The 23325-nt window shown below is 26.9% G+C and overlaps 2 protein-coding genes across 2 annotated transcripts in view; both read right to left on the bottom strand.

Annotated features, from left to right (window-relative positions):
- Nucleotides 1-848: 848 nt before the first annotated feature.
- Nucleotides 849-6870, bottom strand: LOC113547930. Its single transcript, XM_026948521.1, has 2 exons — nucleotides 6748-6870; nucleotides 849-3173 (listed from the first exon to the last, which is right to left on the bottom strand). Exon 2 carries the CDS (start codon nucleotides 3170-3172, stop codon nucleotides 1340-1342), a length of 1833 nt encoding a protein of 610 aa, XP_026804322.1. The 5' UTR covers nucleotide 3173; nucleotides 6748-6870; the 3' UTR covers nucleotides 849-1339.
- Nucleotides 6871-12584: 5714 nt separating this feature from the next.
- The window catches only part of LOC113549263, a 32105-nt gene continuing 21364 nt past the window's right edge, over nucleotides 12585-23325 (bottom strand). The window contains exon 3 of the mRNA XM_026950474.1: nucleotides 12585-13065. Within this exon, the coding sequence (XP_026806275.1) occupies nucleotides 12901-13065 (165 nt within the window). The 3' untranslated portion in view covers nucleotides 12585-12900. The remainder of the gene's footprint in view (nucleotides 13066-23325) is intronic.

The raw sequence follows: 23325 nt of genomic DNA on the forward strand, positions 1-23325 counted from the left end.
GATAATAAGACTAAATTATCTTATAAAACAGTTAAATGTAAACATTTTTAATACTTAATTATTATTAATTCAAATCATATTATATTATGTCAAAGTTGTTAATGAATATCATATTTTTACATTTTTCGATAATTTTGTAATCAACTAATTTAATGGTTAATAATTATTTTTTATAGTCGTTTTATTTGCATATAAAATAATAGAATGTAATTATTTTTATTTAATAATTTTATTTAGTATATTACCAATGGATAATAACCTACATGCTATCTAATAATTATCAATTGTCATAAAAATAATTGTGATTATTTTAGTTAATAACTAATTATTACTGATGATTTTAAAATGTATATAAAAAAAAAAAAAGGAAAAATTATTAAACTGATATTGAATACTTAATATTATAAAATGTAACTTATTTATACAAATATTTTGAATAATTTATATCACGTTTATTTTTACTTGGTTGATATTGATGTTCCATAGTTGAGATATACAATACGCGCACGCATATTATTGCATATATTATTTAAAAAATAATTTCGAAACATTATATTTGATTTATTAAAAATATAATAACTTATTCTGAGTTGAATTGACAATAATAACTAAGATATTATGATTAGAAGTAAAACAATTTTTTTTCAACGTTCTTTACAAAAACTCTTGTATTTTATTAGAAAATAATAAATAAATATATGCTTAGGAATATAATGTATTAGTGATGGAAAATAAGTAAATATAAATATTATAATTTATATGATATACATTATAATCCAATGTCATAGATGAATAGTAACATTCTTTCATTTTTTTTATGTATCTAAACTAACATTTTTGGAAAGGAAAACAAGCGTAATTATTTAATATATATTATATTGATCAAACAAATTTTTTATTTTTAAAATGCAACAAGAACATATTTGTATAATTTAATAATTAAAGTGGCCTATATACAATCAGCCAGACTGTAACGAATTTTTAGAGGTTTTTCATGCACGATAACTATTGTTCATAAAAATTGGCTTATTATGCGTTTCTATTGTGTGTTCCAGAGGCATTTCAATCTGGCGCCTATTTAAGCTGGAGATTGCGTTTACTATATAGTATAATTATATATAAAAAAACATCATAATTGTAAATCAGTCTGATTTGCTCAAATAACAATATATTTAGCCTAATTTGAACTTGAAAACGTTTAGTTGAAAAATAGTTTGATAAATATAAATGTATATAATTTTTTTAAATAATTATTGTATCAGAATAAATAAGATAATTTACATAAAATAGTAAAATTAATGATCAAATCACTTTAATTTTGGCGTACATGAATATTATATTAAACGCCTATGTTGACGTTGTTGGATTTAAGATACGGTATTTCGTTTATAGTGTTTGCAGGTGTTCCAATTTTGGTGACAGGCGTTTCGACGATTTTGGTGGTCGGTGTTTTAGTTTCAGTGACTGCGGGAATTTCAATGTTTTTAGTTTCAGTTTCAGCTCGTTCAGATACCGGTTTAACCGAAGAGATTTCTGATGCTGGAATCGGTACTTTCTGATTGTTTTTTTTGGACTCGTTGTGGTGACCTACGTGCCTGCGTTCTTTCAGTGTGTATTTAGAACTGTCTCCTTCCGATTGATCGTAATTGATATTGGTGTTCAAATCTTCACCGATCGGAATATCTCCGCGCAACGGGTATTTGGTGCCTTCGACATTAGAGTTAACTGTTGCTGGTTCTAAGAGCGGTTCCCAATTGTATGTTGCCTGTGTTTGATCTACTTGACCAACTGGTAGTATCGAGGGTAGTATACTGTCGTCGGCGGCAGAATACACAATGATCGGTTGCATAGTTGACGTAGAGTATGCACCATCGGAGTTAGGGAATACAATCTCTGGCCGTGATTCCGGGTTGACCGCCTGAGAGATATAATAAGAAGGTATAGGATTTTGATAAATGGGTTTCGAATTGTCATACGTATAGCGAATCCACTGTTGTTCGTCTTGATTGGGTTTGATCTGACTCACCGGCTGGGTTGCATCGATTTTGATGTAGTTAATCACTTTGGTCAATCCGTTGTTAATTTTTTGGTTCTGGTGTTCGGGCACGTTATAAGGTAAGTTATCGAGGGTGAATTGATTTGCGTTAAACGTGTTGGCGAATATTGGGCTCGGTGCGTAATAAGGATTTTGATGAAAACAAATTTGATGGGACATAGGTGGTGGACAGTTATTAAGCCATAGTGGATAACGCGAGTCCGAGTTGTAGATTTGTTGTGGTTGCAAAGGTACTTGATACTGAGCGGGAATAGTAATGATTGGTTCTTGAGATTCGATTCCACCATTTACTTGTACGTCGGGCGTATAACTATCAGGTTTCATAGTACTAGTGTATTGCACTTGAGTGATGGGTTGTGCGGAAGTGCTTGGTTGCGCAGTTGTGGTATATTGATGTGTAGTGGAAACGGGTTGTACAGTGGTGATGTATTGCACAGTAGTGACGGGTGTTTTAGTATTGATAGGTTCCAATGTGGTAATTGATTTTGCGCTAGTAATTTCTTCATTAGGCTTGTTTTCTTCGACCGATTCTACAATTGGTATGACTGGACGATTCTTAAATTTTAACTTCGATTTGATAATGTTGATTTTATTAATAATTTTATCTTTGATTGAATTTTTACCAACAGTTACATCAATTTCTGGTAATCTTTCACTTGTATTCTCGCCGAGTAACCATTGTGTGTTTATATCTTTTTCATACACATTTTCTATTTCAGGATTTTGTCCAAGATTTTCTTTGGGAATTACTTCAAGATTTACTTCATCATTTTCATCACAGTTTACTTCGGGATTTATTTCTGTATTTATAACAATTTCTTCATCGTGGTTTACATTTAGAGTTGGTTCAACGTTTCCAACCTCTATTAAAATAGGTTTTTCGTTTACTAAAAACACTTGGCGATTCCATTCTATAACCGCATCATTAAGAGCTCCTTCTTCAACAGATTCACATTTATACGCGGGTACTTCTTCTTCCAAAATCGGCTCTTCAGTAGTTGGATGAAAATGATTTGATATTAAGGACTTTAAAAATGTTAATGGTTTTATGCTTGGCGCACCCTGTGTTTCATACAAAACGAACGTCAGAAGTATTAATAATCGCATTGAGTTCATCCTGAAAAATAAAATATTAATTTTAAACTTCGATAAAATAAATATAAAAAAAATATTACAGTTTTAAATGGTTATATTATAATTTATAATAGATAATAGTCTAATGATAAAAATAAATTAAGTTTTTATATAAGATATTTTTTTTTGTATATCAAAAACTAAAGCGATTTACTTAAGATATAATTTTTATAATTTTTTGAACTTTTTAAATTAACACTTGAAATTTCTATAGTGTTATTTTTTTCATAAATATTAATAAAAGATTTGCTTAGTAAAAAAGCTTTAAACGAAAATTAAAAAATTAATTTGTTGTTAAAAAATTTTATATTTTAAATTTTAATTCCTTAAGCTTAAAAATATAATACAATTAAATATTAAAATTAAACACATATTAAAAATAAGTATTTAATGACAATTTCAAATCCACACTAAACATTTTTTGATTTATAGCAATTACATAAACCAATTTTGTTTCAATTCTAGGCTCTTTAAAAATTCTGGTTTTTTTACGATTTTTTGTTAGTTTTTTTTTATTATGCATTTTATAATTTTATTGTTATTGTAATCGACCAAATATCCAGACACATTTTTCAGAAAAGGTATTGCATTTTAAAATTGGCCTATTATTTCTGGTTGTAAAATTGGGCACAAAAAAATATCACCGACAACCGTTCAGATAGGGAAAATAAATTTAAAAGAAACAGGTAAGTGGTTCTATTTTTACAACGGGGGCGAGTTTCTTTTTAAAATGAATTTTACCAACTTTGTTTCTAAATGACTTAATTGTACACCTTTATTATGTAATAGCTATTAATTTTAATTTAACGGAAACCCTTTTAATTAAAAGTGTCAGTAATAAATAATAATTAAACTTATAAAATAATTATTGTTGTAAAATTAACTATTAATTGGACGTTTATCACATACATAACATAATATTTAAACGCTAATTAAACAATAATAAATCAAAATATTGTTTTTTAGAAATAATATTACAAAATATTTTATATTCTTAATCAATTGAGAGATACAAGTATACTTATAGTACTCATTATACTTGAGTTTTGTTTTTTTAGTTTAAACATTTAGATGTATTATCACGTTTTTTTGGAAAGAAGAGCTCCAAAAATATTAACGTATTTTTTGCATTTTTCAACATTATCTACAAACATTAGAAAATCCATGAAAAAAGTAAGTATCTTTTCATTATTTTTTGGGTAAACTGATTAATATTAAGATAAAGTTGTTCATATGATTTAATTTTTAGTTTATTTTCATCCATCATTAACACAATCATTTAAAATCCATAGACTTTAAACTATCTAGTCTATTATTTATAGCGTTATAGGTTAAGTTATTTATTACTACTTCATATTTATGTTAAAATTAGAGGAATTCGCGTTAATAAAATAATATATAATAATATATTTCATTTTCATATTTTATATTATTGTACATAGATAATTATTATTAACTATTTGTATTTTAGCGTATTTAATTTAACAATAATATACGCACATCACATTCAATAATAATATAAACATTTTATAATTGTATTTATAAGTCAATAAATTACAACAATTTTTTTTAATATATTTCGAAGGAACATAAAATTGTAGTTTTAGTTATAAAAATAAAAGGGCGATTTAAACGGAAAGATGGATTTAACCATTTATTATCCTACTAGTTTATTATTTAAAAAAAAATCTTGAAATTTTATATTTCATCATTTTTATAGTCGTTACATGTTCCAAAAAAATTACTGAAAAATAAATAAATAATTTGAACTGTAAGTTTAAACTATTTTAATAATGATATTTTATTCTATACTTAATATGTAATCTTGAATTTATAGTCTTAATTACTCGAATTTAACACTTTTAATTAAACTTTCTATAAAATTTAATAAAAAGTTTTATTTCTTTGGGTTAAGTTGAATATGTTTTTAATTTAAAATATTTATTTTTATTTTCATGACTTATAATTTATTAAGACATCGTATATAAACAGTAAATACAATAATAAACAGTGATCCAGAATTAATTTATTTTCAAATGCAATGATTTTATTATTAATTTTATTTTATAATAATACATGTTAATAATGTATTCAGTATTGCATTGCTGTTTTTGGTTTTTTTTTCAATATGTGAATATTAACATTTTAAAACACTGACGGCTAATAGATATTATTTTCGTATATTTCAAATAATATTCAACGTACTTAAACTTTATTGATTGTGTATTTGAAACTAGATATATTATACCATTATGTTTATGTATAACAATAATAAATATAATTTATTAACTTTTATAACTTCAAACTTTATCCAAATATTTTTTTTTAAATAATATACGTTCACAGTTCCTCATAAACTAGATACATAGGTACATTTAATTCAATAATTAAAATATTTTATTTGCCATTGAAACGTATATTACTGTTAATAGACTATACTTTAATTATTTTCAAAATGTATTAAAATGTTTTAATTATATATGTATATATATATATTGCAACTGTAAAATATTTATTACGTATATACCTAAATTATATTTTAAATTTATTTCAAATTCAAGATATTTAAATTTAAAAATACTTTATTTCAAAAATGATTATTACGAATTGAAATTCAAATACATATTATAATATTATATAATTAATCGTTAAAATATATAAATACAATAATATTTTTAATATCTTTATGAACAATAACAATAAATATAAGCAATATAAATAACTATATTTGTAAATATTATATTTATTCTATCTATTTGAATTTATTGGTCCAAAAATAGTTGAACTTTATATTATTAATTTTAAGAAGAGCTATGTAGCATTCAAAAATATATGTTTTTAGCTTGTTTTTTGTTGAACTCTACGGTAAAGAACATAAAATGTAATTATATATTTTTTTTTTCTTTAATAACTCATAAACTTCTAAAAAGTTTGTTATATTTTATACCTTTGATACATTAACATACTTCAATATGTATGATAATTTAAAATAGAATTAAATAATAATTATATAACAAATGTTTTTTAGAATTTATTGTATTCTTACATTGTTTTAATTTCCATTCCTATTTGTTTTAAAATTATATTTTTTTTTTTTTTTTTTTTTTTTTTTTTTTTTTTAATCAGAGGACAAAAATAATAATAGAAAAAAATACATATATTATTTAGTTGCTTTATATATCTTATTAAATTATTTTCTTTATTGACTCATACCACAGATTATATTTAAGTTATTTATTTGAAAACGTCTTGAAAATACCGATCGATTTAGTATTAAATATTTATGTATACTATACATTTTACTTAAATTGTGTATGTAATTTATTAGATTGAGGAAAAATTTTAAACCTGAAATGCTCATGACTAAAAATGTCAATAAAAACTGAATAAATGTTAGTCGCTAATAATATTTTAAACGATAAAATTTATGACATTTGAATAAAAGCTTAATCAAATAAATGTACGTGTCGATCGATATTACATACTATAGTACTATAATAAATATTAATAACTGTGAATTTACGACACCTACTGAAATAAAACAATAATTTACTTACTTGAAGAATAAAATCAATATGTCTGGACAAGTGGTATTCCAATGCGTTGAGTTCTGGAACTGTTCGAATTTTACACTGCTATTGAGATATTAATTCGCCATCGGTTATATTTATACATTTATATATGTCTTAATAGCATACAGACAATTAAATTCACATTTAATTTGTTCGGACGATACGTTAGTGGTGAATCGACATTCCTGAGCCGAATCGCACGAATTTCTATGTATGATTGGCAACCGTCGTTCCACAGGTAGCCAGGTAGGTACCCATATTATGGTATGTAGGTATGTAGTTAGTAGGTACCCACTAAGTATATTATATTATACAATAATGTGAAATTAATTAAATAGAATACAAATAAATAGTCCGGATACTGATTTACAACTCAAACTGCGTTTTTTTTTTATTTGTCCAAAATAACTAGAAGAGGTATTTATGTATATTTTGAAATTATATGTATTATCATCATTGAAATATAATATATAAGTTTAAATTATATTCCAGTTTGATTTGTATAATTTCATATCAATATGATATACAAGGTTGAAGCTTAGTTTTTACGAGTCCTTATGTTTGATGTTAACCTTATAGGAAACTATATATTTTTATGATTGAAAAAATCTAATAATTTCGTGAGGGTTTAGATACATTTTAAAATTACGATTTGTATTCACGTAATTATAGATTTTTGTATTTAGTTAAATAAAAAAATTTAACTTTATAACTTATTGACGATAATAATGTTACTCAGCTAATACCGTTAAAACGCCTATAAATATGAAATTATATTAATTGATTTACAATATGAAATTTTTTTATTATATACGTTTATGACGTTAATACATGAAATCATTCTTTGAATTTTAAATTATTAAAATCAATTACATAATTCTTGGTATTTTTTTATCAATAAAATAAATTTCTAGTACAACATGTAAATATACGTACACTAATAGTGATAAAATATAAATTAATAATTAATATTATAACAATTATTGTTGTAGGTAAGTTAAATAAATAATAAGTTTCCTCTTTTTTTGCACATGTTAATGTTTTTTTTTTTTTTTAATTACTAATAGAGTTGTTTTTTTATGCACGCCAAAAATAACTATCATCACTGAAAACTCGGATAGTTTTCGCTTGGACAGCCATGACCCGGATTTTTCTTCATCACATTTTTAGGTGTTTTCATCAAACAATTAAATTGGCTCTCGACATGTCGTTGTGAAATGTCACACATGTTGCTCAATTGCGCTATTTGTACTTAAATTCCTTCATGTAAATATTATTCGATTATACTTATACAACGTCATTTCAAAATTAAGCAATAACATAATTAATATATTTAAGTGCTTTAAAAATATTTAAAATTGCTAATTTACATGTTATTACAATATTATTTTAGCTACAATAATTTCTGAAATTACTTTGGCATTAGTGTAATAGCGTATTTTGAAATATAATGTTGTTACGAGTACATACCTACCTCCTAAATTAACACAATCTTTCGTATATTAATATATTTTTCATTATTTTATAATATATCATCTGAAATATTATATTTATAGTATAGAAAAATGATAAATATTAATTAATATCACTAAATAATAAGTTATTTTGACAATGTATGGAAATTTAATGTTTAAAACTGAATTAAATATTTGTAATACTTTATCATAGCCACACATTATTACGTATATATTATACAATACATAATATTCATATATTTCTAACAAACATTGAAATTTCTAAAAATCGTGTCTTCAATTTAAACCGAACATAGTCACGTAGACCCTAAAGTATTAAATTAATTTAAATTAGCTTATAACGTAAAAAGTTGAATAATATTTCAAATAATCGTAATTTTGATAATAATTACTAGATTTCATGTATTATATTTTCTAACAAAATCTAAAATTTGTATTCAATTCAATTGTTACTTTATATTTTGTTTTAACTAATATTATGATTTTCAACCGTCTGTTCGTTTATGTTGTCGAACATATAATAATAATGTATACGCCCAATATCTAATATAAAATACAGAGTTGAACTTCGATCATCCGAATTAATTGTGATCCGAACTAGATTCGGGAACTGGGGACTTTTAAAAAATTGTTTATGGAATATTATATATAATATATCTGTATTATATTATATCATATTTATTATTACATATTACATTATTATGAATAAAAAATTATCATAGAGTACATATTATATTTATGATTTTATTTTTTATTTTGAAATTATATGTATTATAATGACGTATGCAATATGCTATAATAATAAATTGTGACAAAAATTATAAAATCGGTTTAACGAACAGTACCTACATTTTTATAATAGAACATTGGGAAACATCAATTTACGTGTATTGACGTTTGAATAATAGAGGGTACGTATTACGGAGATTTGGAATGATTGGATAATCGAGGCTTTTACTATAATAATAAAATAATTTTGTTGAATACCTTAACATTGAATAATAACAATACAAAAAAAAAAATTATTTTTCACAATGATTTCAAGCTCTCAAGCGTAGCTCAACTTACCCAATAAAATATGTTAACATTTAGTTACTACATTCTAATGAAAATCGAACTCTTGATTTATTTTATTTTATTAAGAGAAACAAATACGGTGGTATACAGTATTGGGATTTTGAAATAAATTAAGCATAATGTGTTTTAGTGTTTAACTGTTTTTTCATCATTAAAAAACATAATGATACACTATGTAAAATGCATAATATACATATTATACATATTTTTTATATAAAATATACATTGTATGTAGTATATAGTTTATAATAACTATTTAAAAAAAAAAATTGTTTTGCAAAATTTTCTAGAAGTTAACTTTTATTTTTACATTTTGCTAGTTTGATTATATTTAAGTACTTTTTTATAACACTTTGTTTTAAGTAGATTAATTAGTGTTTATGAAACCAGAGACGCATCGGTGTGGGCTACAGTAAAATAAATTTAAAATAATGGCAATAATGTTATTATTATAATGTATAAGTAATTATGACCACGTAAAAGCATCGGATGTCGAGAATACCGACACTGTGGTCTATTTCACTATATATAATATTATTACGACTTATGGCTTATTCCACTAAGTCTTTTCTTATTAGTTCCCTGCTATGGCACGAATACTCACGTCACTTCAAGATATCCGTCACGGCATAATCCCTGGAATTTGTATCGGTTCAATTCGTCCATTGCCTAATGCTCATACATTCAAGACGTGTAATATGATTTTTGATTATACGTCAGCTCTATACAATGAAATCCAAATTAAACGGGTGCTAAGCTCGTGCACAGCTACACTTTGTACATAGGTACGTATTACATTCTTCACATTATTTTCAATCGAAGTTTTTAATCAGCCTCCCGTTTGCGTCCCTAATGATCGTCACTATGCAACCACTGTGCCTAGACATATAGGGCTTATAGCCTTATAGATCCTCTTTATTTAATTACGTATTGTACTTATTTCAAAATATTAACAATGAATTATTTAGGTTTACAGCAACCTAGAGATGTTAATGAACTCTGAAATACGGATTTTTTTAGCTATAAGTATTTAAATTTATGATTAAATGGTGAATCCTAAACCGTAAGGAGAAAAATAATGAAATATATTTTATATATTATATACTTGCACAATGTAATTTAATTAAAAATATTTTAAATGTATGTTATATGTAATGTGTTGTGAATAGCTTTTATTTAGAAATCCTGAAAAGCAGAGCAGTAATGGTTTTTTATACTTATATATTATTGAGCGTTTATCATACTATTTTGTGACATAGTATAGTGTCGTTGCATTGGAAATAGTAACATTATAAATGCCATATACACAAAAGCATATAGACATCTAGGATTTATTAAAACGAATCAAGAAGGATTCGATAATGTGCATGGCCAAAAAACTTTGTACCAAGCATTTACTGCATACGAATATATAAAAATTATGATAAGTGAGATACGAATTGCATCCTGGTTTTTCTGTACTTACGACTATATTAGTTGCATCTCCCCGATTATCTGATATCAGAATATAAATTCGATATATATATATGATTATCTATATCATAATCGATATGAATATTATGTTTATTATCTATCGAATAATACTTTGAAACTTATGAAATAAATGTATATACGGTGGTTAACACGTGTTTCAATTGTGTGTCGTTAACTTACTATCGTACGCCGTTCTGCTTTCAAAAATTATTTTTAAAAAAAATGATACACAGTGTTGGACGGTGTTGCAAAAAACACGTAAGTCATACATTTAATAATTAAAAAATAAAAATGAAATATTAATGTGCTAGTGTGCATAACCATGTGAGTGATTCTGTTGAAATATTAAATAGACAAAAATTAAGCAATAATTTAAAATACAAGGCAATAGACGATCTCTATGATAAGCCATAAAAACTAATTCATAGAGAATTATAAAATTATGTATCATCATGAACATCGGACGCAATTAGCGTAGTTGTTAAATATTATCGGTACGAAATTCGTATAAAAAAGGGATTTTGGGACGCAATTTGTTTGCTGCGGATTAATTAGATTTGATCTCAAATCCAGGTTAGTTGTTTGGAACCTTAAACAAATTGATCTAACATGATAAAATTGGAAAAGAGCAAAAACGTTTCCTTGTTTCCTTTTTATGATAGCTCATATAATTAATTTGTTTATTAAAAACAACAAAAACCTTCGTTCTATGCAAAATAACATGTAAAGATTAAATGATTTTTATTTTTTTATAGACAACAAGTCAAAATTAAACCTTGCACCTTAAACTTACAATATTGCAGTCGGTAATTTATTTGTGATGTATTATTATATTTATTTTATATTATGTATATATTTCAGCTTCATATTGTACTATAAGTATTGTACTTATAGGTACTTTTACCTACTGTAGTCGTAAATTATTTAATAAATAAATAATGTATTATTATAGTTTTGGTAAATTTTAAATTGAAAGATTTTCATTTATTTTCAAATTCTATTGAATATTGATAAATTCTTCATTATTTAAAAGTGACTCTAAAATAAAGGTCATACATGGGTTATTAACTTAAAAAAAATATCTGTTTTTACTCTATAAAAACATTTGTAGACGCTGATCGATAACTAATTGTATGTTATATTATAATAATATTAAAATTTAAACATGTTCGACTTTTAGAATATGTTGAAGTCGTATACATTTACAATGCTTGATCTGGATAATTTTAAGTTTTTATAATTATTATTTAATTAAGTATACATAATATTATAACTATTGCTATACATACAATTTCCCTCAGACATAAATCTTATTTAAATATAATTATTGTTGACTGTTTCGGAAGTATATAATATAGTGTAATAATCCAAATGTGAATCATAATCCTATTGTTTATAACTGTTATTATATTATTCTTGTGAAAGTCAGACTACATAGATAAAATTGTGACTGCCATTCTATAGAACGGATACTAAAATCATATTTTTTTAACATTTTTATCTATTTATTTCTCGCTTTCTATTAATTTTATTCAGTGAAATTTATGGGGAAATACCTTATTGGAAAACCACTTATGGAAGTAGATTATAAAATTCCTCAAAACTTTACACTAATATTTCATATACACATAATATAAAGCTTTTAAAATGTACTACGTATTAGATAGTACTCGGACTTTTTGTCGTATTAATTTTCAAAAATTATTTATTTATGTTGTTGTGTCCCTAAAAACATATTAACACTACTGTGATATTTTTCATTTCTCGTTGACTCTTAATAAATTATGAAACTTCATTATTTTAGCGGACGTTTATTTATTTTCCATTAACATGAGGAACAATTCAAATTTCAAACATAAGATAAATTATTCAAACTTTTATAGTTTTAGTTAACACACTTTGAAGAGGAAAATAGATTGTTTACGCAGTTATACCTACAGACTACATTTTATTTTATGACGAAAAATATTATAGGTAAGTATAATAATATTTATTTGGTTTGAAAAAAGCGATAAAATAACTTAAATGGAAAAAAACAAACGGACTTAAGACAGTTAGTATATGTATAATGTATATATGTATATTTTTTAATTTAAAAATTAGTTTCGTATCTTTAAGACCTAGGCCTCTGATGGTGTGGCATTGTCGGGTTGAATAGTTCCATTATTGACTTCTCAGGTATGTTGTACTCTCTAGGTCTTAGTCTGCTAAAATCACCGTCTAGGTCCACGTATGGTCTTTCCATATCCAAGTTGGGCTGCGCGCCTGAATTCAATAACTGGAAAAATATATATAATTTTTGTTTTATTAATAGTATCTAATAAATTGAGTATATCAGCATTTTTATATGATCACGTACACGGGTATAACATGTATTATAAAATGTATTAACTTAAAAATGATCTATTTAATAAATTCGTATATAAACATTAAAGACGATATAGTTTTTGATTCGTTCATAGAAATATATATATTTCTGAATACATGTTCTTTGAATACGTACTAAATACGTTATATGAAATAATGTTGACATACTTATTTTAATATTATTACATTTTAGAAAAAGAACTACTTATTTTAATTCAATGACATGAAAATTGAATAGATGTGCCTTTATTTTTACTATATTTTAACCGTTTACTCTTTTATATATAAATATATACGCGTTTACCCATGATTATTGTCAATTTACTTAATAGTTTTCTTAATGTACATTTCTTTTATCAAATGTTTAATAAATATTTATTTTATTTAACCTTAAATGTTTAAGAAACTGTGGTTTTTATAAACAAAGTAAAATAAATAATTTACGTTTCAAAGACCAGAAGTCTTGTATCATAACTTTATTGATTTTAAATGTCATAACTGAGTAAAAAGGTTTTATACACCGATGTTTTCTATTTTTCTCGTTGAATGAAAAATAATACACTTATCGTAATAACGATAAGTATAAGTAGGTATATGTAAATTTCGATGTTACGATTTCTCTTTATAAACAGATACTTAAATATTCTAGCGTTAGTATTCGGATCGAATCCATATTGAGATCTGGACATAAAATGTAATAAGGTTAACTATTTGTGGATGATACGATTTTTTACGCACTACTTCCTACATCATAACGACAACGGATAAGCCACTTTATTTTGCATTGTCTACCGTGGCAGTGCACACAACGTACGTCATTTACGTAACTATAAGCGCGTTTGTCACACCCGGAACACAAAAAAATAATACATCACAGTTCACAAATTTATAATTCGAATGATTGAAATTTCTTAGATGATACAATTTTTCGCTGTTATGATAAATTTGATTTAAAAATGCCAACACATTATTTAACGTTAAAGACAAGTGTATCAATTTATTGTTACTGAAACAAGATTACCTTTATTTGGAAAAAAAATGAGTAGTACGAAGTATTTGATTTTTAAAAAAGTATATTTTAACTGTATGTAAAATTACATACATACATGCATATATATATATCGGTAATAACTAATAATCATAAAACCTAAAAGTAAATACATAGATTTATTGGTAAAATTTAATTTGAATAGTTTTTAATATTCATGAAAAGTTTTAAATTATTGGTAAAGTGATTTATTTGAATTGCCATATTACCAATTAGTCATGATTTATTATTACAAATTGTATTAATTTTGAATTAAATGTTATTTTAATTATTGTTGGATTGTAACCTAGTTGGTAACGAGAATACATAAATATAATAAATAATAACATATTTTAAAATTTTTTTTTCATTTATAACTGTTATCTGTTTGTGGTTATATATATTTTTAATTCTGGGGAACCGAAAGAGCTATTATTAGTAGAATAACTTATGACGGTTTTCTATCTGGAAAACATTTTTGGGGCATGAAAAGTGTCTAAATAGTTTCGTGTTTAACGTGTATTGGTTATACGTTTGGTAATTATATTATTTTGTTATACTTAACAGCTTTCTAAACATTAATCTGTTCTTTAGTACTCTTAAATTAGTATATCAAATGATATAATATTATTATTATACAGAAAATAGGTTGAGCTAAAGAAATAAAGAAAATAATCAAACGGAATTTACAATTTCAGAAATAAAAATCCTAATATTCTGTAATGTGTAGGTAATTACTATAAATACTTTATCATATAATTCATTCTTATCAGTTATCGGAGATGAATATTTAGTAACTTATGGGCTGTTTCTCGCGATTTAATTGAAATTTAAAATAATACTTATATTGCAATTGTTACAAAAATATAAACTATAAACAGGTACACCATAAAAACAATAGTGAATAGACCACAAAGTGTCAGACGCCACTCAGACACTACGTCTGACCAAACAGTCTACATCCCCGTGTCACCGTCAACCGTATACATTTGTACGATTGTATCGCTTCGGATAATTATTGTACATTTCATTTCGAAAACATTCAGGTGGAAATATATCTGTGCTTAGAATGTGCTTACTATTTAATGTGGACCGTTAAATTCCGAAAAGGAAAATCCAGAAAAAAAATGTAAAACAATGGTTTAGTTTTTACCGTTTTTTAGTAGTATAAATAAAATAAATAAAAATGATATTGAAAAAATACTATATAATTATAAAAGTTACAAGCATATTATTAAATACCATAAAGCTTTGAGACAGATATTAACCTCATAACTGTTAAAAATAGAATACGCAACATTTTATTTAAAATATGAATACCAACTTGAAGTTATAATATATTTTCGTTTGCTTTGGATACGAAGCACAAGTCCAATTATTTTCACGGGTGTAACCGCCACCCCACCACCCCAATAGTAATTTAAAAAACAATACTCGCAACAATGGGAAGCTATTTTTCATCTATTTTATTATTCCTGATTCGAGCACTTAAGTTAATTAAGTTATGAAATATTTTACTGGTATACTATATATATTATGTCTGCACACAGGGTATATTTTAAGTATTTGTGACTCACTGGTTTCGCTGTATTTTATGTTTTTCGGCTAATTTTAATTTCGAGAACAACTGATTAAAAAGAAAAAGCTATTATAATACAGTAAAATATGCTGTATATAATGGATTTAACGAAGAATAATTTTAATATGATAGCAATATCATTAGGCAATAGCCAATAGGTAGTATGATATAGTTGTGTTTACTGGTCTGTATTTAATTCGCGTCTAGTTATTGTTCAGTTTCAGATATTTTGTTCGGTGTTATTTTAGTTTTTAAACACGAATCGCTCGTAATATTATTGCAGTGGAAATTTCTGCGAAAAAAGAGGAGCAACAAAAATACACCCATTTAATAATATATTTATTATTTGCATTTCATTAGGTTTGAATGGAAAATAGGTGTACCGAGAGATCGTCGGACGGACAAACGCGAATCGCAAAAACACGGCCGTAGGACGACAGGTAGGTACATAGCGGTGTTTTAATTAGAAAACGTTCGTCCGTCGTGTGTTCCATTGCATCGTGTCATTTTCGCGCGTCGCGCCGTCCGGGGCAGTAAAACGCACACACTGCCATCATAGTGCCGGTGTACGTACGCCTACGCGCGCTCGCATACGCGGCGGCCGTTAAACGTTAAACGAGCAAATAAATCGCACACCAATGAAATCGCGATTAAGCGTTTGCATCGTACAAAATATTATTATGTACATCCATAATGCGCCGACACAACGCGATGTTATAACAAACAACAGAGTGTAAAATGTGAACGAAAAAGAGAAAACTCGCGTGGATTATATTACGTAAGATGTGCAGTGCCGGCGCGAGAACCGTTCGGCTGTTATCCCGACGGAAAATCTGGGCGCCCCGGTGAGCCGTATCGTCGTCCGCTGTACTGAAACCGTATACGTACGGCGACGACGATGTTAATATATATATATATATATATATATATATTGAATTTGTCGATACGACCCGGCGGTACGTACCGGCACAGCACTATTAATTACGCAGTTTCCGGCCGGCGTACTTACGCGATCGCGTTGTTTTCCAACCGATTTCGACGCACGTCCGCGTTTTCGACAGAGGACGTCCGCGGCGGCGCATCATTTGTTTTCTGCAGTCTCCGAGACCCACGTCAAACAGAGGTAGGCATGCGACGTATTGAATTTAAATTCAGAAGGACCAATCCCGTTTTGTTTAGCTCTAATTGACGACGGCGTTTGTAATCACGGGTCTCGCACACTGGTTAGTGGTTACCACTTTAATCAATACTTAAAATTTACTTTTTATGGTTTCGCATGTTTGTACCTAATCCGTTTATGTCGTATACTTGTTTATTTAATTCCGTTTTTAATTTGATTTCAGCTTATTACATTCTCCGAATGTTTATGTAAACTAGCCGAAATTATTTTGTCATGTTATGCAATAATAATAATAACAATGATAAAAATAATAATAATATTAGAGTGAATTGAGTATTGACTTTTTTTCAAACATCAAGTAAAGACCATCGTTTGTGTTTGCGCTTTGGCTTTTCACGATACTTCCATTTGTATGTAAATTATGAATAACCACGTACAAACGTAAAATATCGCAGAAAAATTGAAATATTGCAAAAAACATCGACATACCCATTACCCGTATGGACGCAGATACTTTTTCTTACTTTTTAGTTTTATATAATAAGTCAATTCAATAGTATCTTAAAGCTAATTATAAAAAAATTGTTATACAAAACTCTAGTGTTCTATGTTGTACGTTTGTAACACCGGAACAGCACACACGCGTGGTGTGTGGCGTTCTCGAGAATCGTATACGTATTGTGCAACACACAACGATAATACGACTGCTATAATGTACGGTAGTTATTTTCTTCTGGTAGGTAAAGCGTTACTCACGAGTAATAAGTTTAATATTATAAATGAATAATACAGTGATCGTCATCGCATCGCCATGGTTTGACTCTCGTTAGTTCAGCCACCTGCGGATCCGCGCGGCGTGCGAACGGCCACCGTTTACAGACAAGAGAAAAACACAATTTATATAAATATAAAAAAAAAAAAAAGGAAATAATTGCCAAAACAACTTCCGAAGAAACGTATCCACCTGGATATACCTCTACACTTTATCGTCGCACGGTAATATTGTAATAATAATAATAATAATACGTACCTATTATGTCGTTATTATAGCACTGCCTATAACAATATACGCGTACGATATCTCGAAATTCATCAGTCACCGTCGACGGTTACATAACACATAACAACATTAAATCGTTACATATATGTAATAATGATAATAATATTATTATGTAGCGTCGCCAGGTCTTATTGTTATACAGTACATATTATATAGAAATAAACCTACATATTATGCGAGAACGCACGCGAGTGTGTAGGACCTACGTCGTCGTTGTGTTATATTTTATAACTATTATTATTATTATTATTATTATTATTATTATTACTATTATCATAACTATTATCCAACGTACGGTAAGTGTGCCTACACGTGAGTTATTATGCGAGTAATTCACACTCTTGTACACACGCACGCATTTGTCGGTTTCACGTAATACTGCTCGCCGAATTTCATCGAGTAACAATATAATATATTATATATTATATATATAACTACGAGGCTATATACATAGGTGTATTATGTGTGTATCATAATATTTTAGTTTGTATGCTTTTTTTTTTTTTAATTTGTTGTTTTTTTTTTTTTTTTTTTGTTTACAAGTCGTCGTCGACGACCGATAAATGTGTTGGCGTGTTCGGAGACCTGAGGATATTCGGACCGGTGACTCCTACACAATTACGCGTAATATACGTAATACAATACATAAGATATAATTCAATGATTCTAACCGAATAGATAGAATAATCTGGAAGAAAGACAAAAAACGGAAGAGTGATAGGTTGTTTTTTAACTACCTGCACTGGAAAAGTCAGTGCTATGATCGCGGGTCCAGAAAAAACGTGGTTTTCATTAATAATATTTGATGAGTCACGTGTGGGGTTTGAGAAATGTCAATAATGCACCTGCATGTCTCGTACAACGCAATGGACATCATTTTTTACGACCGATTATTGGACTGTGTAATCATTACGCAATGCCGTCCTCAGAGATTCTATACCGCGTTCACGTGCGCTTAATAAATCGGAGCCAAAAGTAATTTAAACAACTGCAGACGTACAAATGTATAACCATTAATAATTTATTATTGTTTCGGTGTTTTAGTTTAGGTTGCGAAAATATTTGTAATACATTACATTATATACGTATATCAACGGTATTATCCACACAATAAATTGTAAAGCATAATCAGTTAAAAATATATACAAATATAAAGAAGAAGCATAATGAGTGATTTGGCGACTACTGCGATGGGATATCACGACGACATTAATTGTGGGCATTCAACAAAAGATGGGTTCTCGATAATTGTATACCTAGGTAATATACATCTGTACATTATGATCAGGGCTAGGATTTATATGCAACAGCATGTTTTTTTTGCAGCTTCTGATTATTGATTTTGTCAGTGACGTCCACAAAATCATCTTAAGATGAGATGAATTGTGGTGTTTTTATTTTGCATGCTTTTTAATTTTGGATAAAATGCATATTATTGCGTGTATTGAATAAAATGAATATTATTGAATATTTCAATTATAAGAACACAAAAAATGCATGTTTTATAGTATATTTAGTGATTAATATTTCTTATTTAATTATAGCCTTGCGCCGATTAAAGTATAAAACTTTGTTTTTTTGTCAAACATAAATTTTATTTTTATAAATACAATTTTATGGTACAATAGGTATGCGATAAAATCTTCAGTCAATATAAATCAATAATACGATCCAATCGCCGATCATTTATAATCGAAAATTTGAAAAAGTATGTGGTCGTAGTATGTAATACGTATTTTCACTGTTGAATGTAAATTATAAATTTTGTTTTTAAATTATTTTATTTTATTTCTCCATTATACTATATTAAGACAAACAGCCAATCACTGATGTATTTCAATAAATAAATAGGTTTTTTTCTAATTATATTTTTGTTTTTATCTTATAAAAATTTAAATGCATATTTTTGCATATTTTGGTAAATAAAATGCATATTTTACAATTTTTTATTGCATACAAATCCTAGCCCTGATTATAATATACATTTTAAATTGACTTGTCGAGATTTACTCTCAACGAAATGTAATAAGTCCAAATAATAATAATAATATATTAGATAATTTATTTTATAGTAATAAGATAACAAAAATATACAATTTAATTTTACGTATATCGATGTTTTATTTTATTTTCATAAGAAAAAGGTTTTGTTAATAAATACATTTTATTGAACTAATTAAAGCTCTTTAAACTTATTATATGATAAAATATGAAAATAATTAAGTATTACGATCCAATATTCTTGTTTTAGAGTATAGATGGAATTGAAAAAGAAAAAAATTACATCAAATAACATACACGAGACACTGCCACAAAAGTATAACATCATAGTTACATGTAACAAAAAAAAAGTAACAACTCCATGCAAATATTATTGTATCATTCGTATCTGAATTTCTTATACGTTTCTGTAGGTAATGCCTTTACGTCTTATAGTGAATAAGCTATATTATATTATAATTGGATTGTTTTTCGTTTCTATAGAATATACTTAAATTGCAAAATATTGCAGTGATCGACGCATTGTTGAATGTAAACTTTTAATGACGTGAATATTTAAGGTGTTATGCGATTAGTATTTTGTTTTCGACTTTTATAATATTATGAATAAAAATTATAGCTGTAGGCACAGAACGTTTTAAAAGCAACCTACGTAAAAACATTGGTAAAATGTTTAAAATTGTATTCCGATGTTCTATTGAATTGCGAGGAATTCATTCGATTCAGTTTTAGAGTTATAAAAACTGAAAAAAAAATATCTAAATACTCGTAAACTGGAATTGTGTTTTTATTATTGTGTTATGAGTGGATAGAATTTTATTATTTCAATGTTGAATTAAACTCAATTTCCTATAAACATTATTAACCTATAGTTGCTTTGTGTTCGCATTAAGGCCAAGCCAAGTATAATTAGTGTTTAAATTAATGTATGGATGAAATACTTTAGTTTTATTTGTTGATTTTTCTAAAAGGTTTCTATGTATAGTTGTAGGATATATCGTTAAGCGTCATCAGCGATGTTTAAGACCAGAATTTTTGAAATTCGGTGGTATCTATGTAAAAACGCTGCCGCCGACAAAATAAACACATTATTACCCTACAGCTACTAATTATGTGGGTTCACTCAGACGTACTTATCAAACACACATTAAATAGGTAGAAGCGTCGATTATAGTTTAATATATTGAAACGATTTGGTATGGTTGAATACATTTTTTGTTTGGCCAATCGAGGCGCTTATAGGATCGCGAAACTAAACCGAGATCATCAGTTTAGTTATGAATGACGTCGGTTTTTAACCGTATAAATATTGTTATGTACGTCATAATGATACAACATGCAATTTATTATAGAGAAACAATATAGATTGTGAGCAGGTATAACATTATACTCCGAAAACCAATATAATTAATCATTTATAAATTGTATTTATATTTTAAACACTTATAAATAATAAATTATGACGTGTTGGTGATATTTAGAATAGAACATTTTACACCATCGTAAACACACATACGTCTAACAACGTAGGTACCTACAATAATGCAGGTTTAATTAGATGCTTCTTTTCCTTTTTGAATATAATATAACATAGTAGTTCTTATAATATTTTTTAACTCGACATTTCTATGCGATCAATATTGTCTGTATGGTGAAAATATACGAGTACACACGTTAGTGAAAATAAAAATATTTAGTTTATGTTTATTATATCTGCCTCCTACCTACCAATAATAATCATAAAAAAATTATATATTCTATTTATATTTTATAATCGTGATTTACACGTTATTTTGTATAAAACTAACGAATAACTTAAATTAAAAATACAACAATAATTCTACGGTTTTTAGTTGATTTGATTTTCACGGTAATTTTTAAACCTAAATTCAAGAAACACCTAATGATTCTTCGTTTTCTTATGTCGTGTAAAAATTTGTTACTCAGCTGTTTGGTCTGTAAAATTGCGATACAACAATAAACTTGAAAGATTATCAACGTACACTTTTATAACCGTACATAGCATATGGCACATTATGCAATTACACGTTATGCAAAATACAATCGCAATTATTTTTTAAATATTAAAATTGTTTGTGCATTGAATTGTTTTATTCGCCGGACAATTGATAAAAACCTATTGACTTATAGTTCCACTTTTAATTTCGCCGTAATATGATGTGCATGTAAATATTATACATAATGTATTGTATATACAGGTAATAATAGCGTAAAACCGATGCATATTTAATTGTTACTATAATATTCAAATGCTTACATTTCTATGGACCCGTTCACAAAGAAAAATGTTTCCCCACCCGGGGAACACCGTTTATATAGTGAAACATATTGTAAACAAACACGTCGTTATTGTATATGTATATAATATTATATTATATTAACAACGTCCGTCCTAAATATTATTTTCATGTCGATTTTTCGACGTGTATATTTTCTTCTCCTACACTATATATTATAGCGTCATGTGTCCTGCAGTGTATTTGAGACAATACCCTGTCAAACATAACATGTTTCACATCCATTTTTCCTTTCACTGAGATCTTCAAAAACCATGTGTGTCCCATTGTTCAATACACACACACACGCGCGCTAGATGGAAAGGAAATTGCATGATGTTACATGGATTTTCTTCTATTCAACGTGGTTTTATTTGCTTTACCCTTACGTATACGATATACATGTATACAGAGGCGTGTGTGTGTATATATTTATAATATCGTATTGCAAGTCAAAAAAAGAAAAAAATATATCACTTGTATACTATTTTTTTTTTTTTTTTTTACGTAAGCCGATAATGCCATTAACCGAGTTCTCCGGAAATGTCAATCTATTAGCAAATGATTTGGCAATCGCTATACAAGCAGTACCTTTATGTGTATACACCTAAGTCACGCGTAATCTTGTAACACCGCGAAGATTCCGAGCAATAACAACAATAATAGTAATAATAATTTCATTCGCACATTTATAAACGCGTTAAATTCCATCGCATTTATTTTATTATTGCTTAAAATACATCGAAAACAAACTAACTTTTACCATTTATGAAATTCTAAGCAGGTAGTTAAATAGTTTCTCAACAAAATAAGATTATTAAACTTGTATTATTCATATATTAGAATGTAATTATCGTTTTATACGTCTTGTCTGGTGCCACATTTCTATTGTAAATATTTAGCACTTCGAAAATCATTTGTTTTGTATTTATAAGTCATTTTATTCCCACATTTTAAAGTATATAGTTTGTGCATTAATTCTAAATGTCTTTCTTTTGATTTATTTTTAAGTTTAATTTTGAGAGCTGAGTCTTTATATTGCCTATAGAAGCAACAACATATTTGTATGGATAAAATTATTCTAAAT

The sequence above is a fragment of the Rhopalosiphum maidis genome, chromosome 4, assembly GCF_003676215.2.
Source record: "Rhopalosiphum maidis isolate BTI-1 chromosome 4, ASM367621v3, whole genome shotgun sequence".
In the NCBI taxonomy this organism is placed as follows: Eukaryota; Metazoa; Arthropoda; class Insecta; order Hemiptera; family Aphididae; genus Rhopalosiphum; species Rhopalosiphum maidis.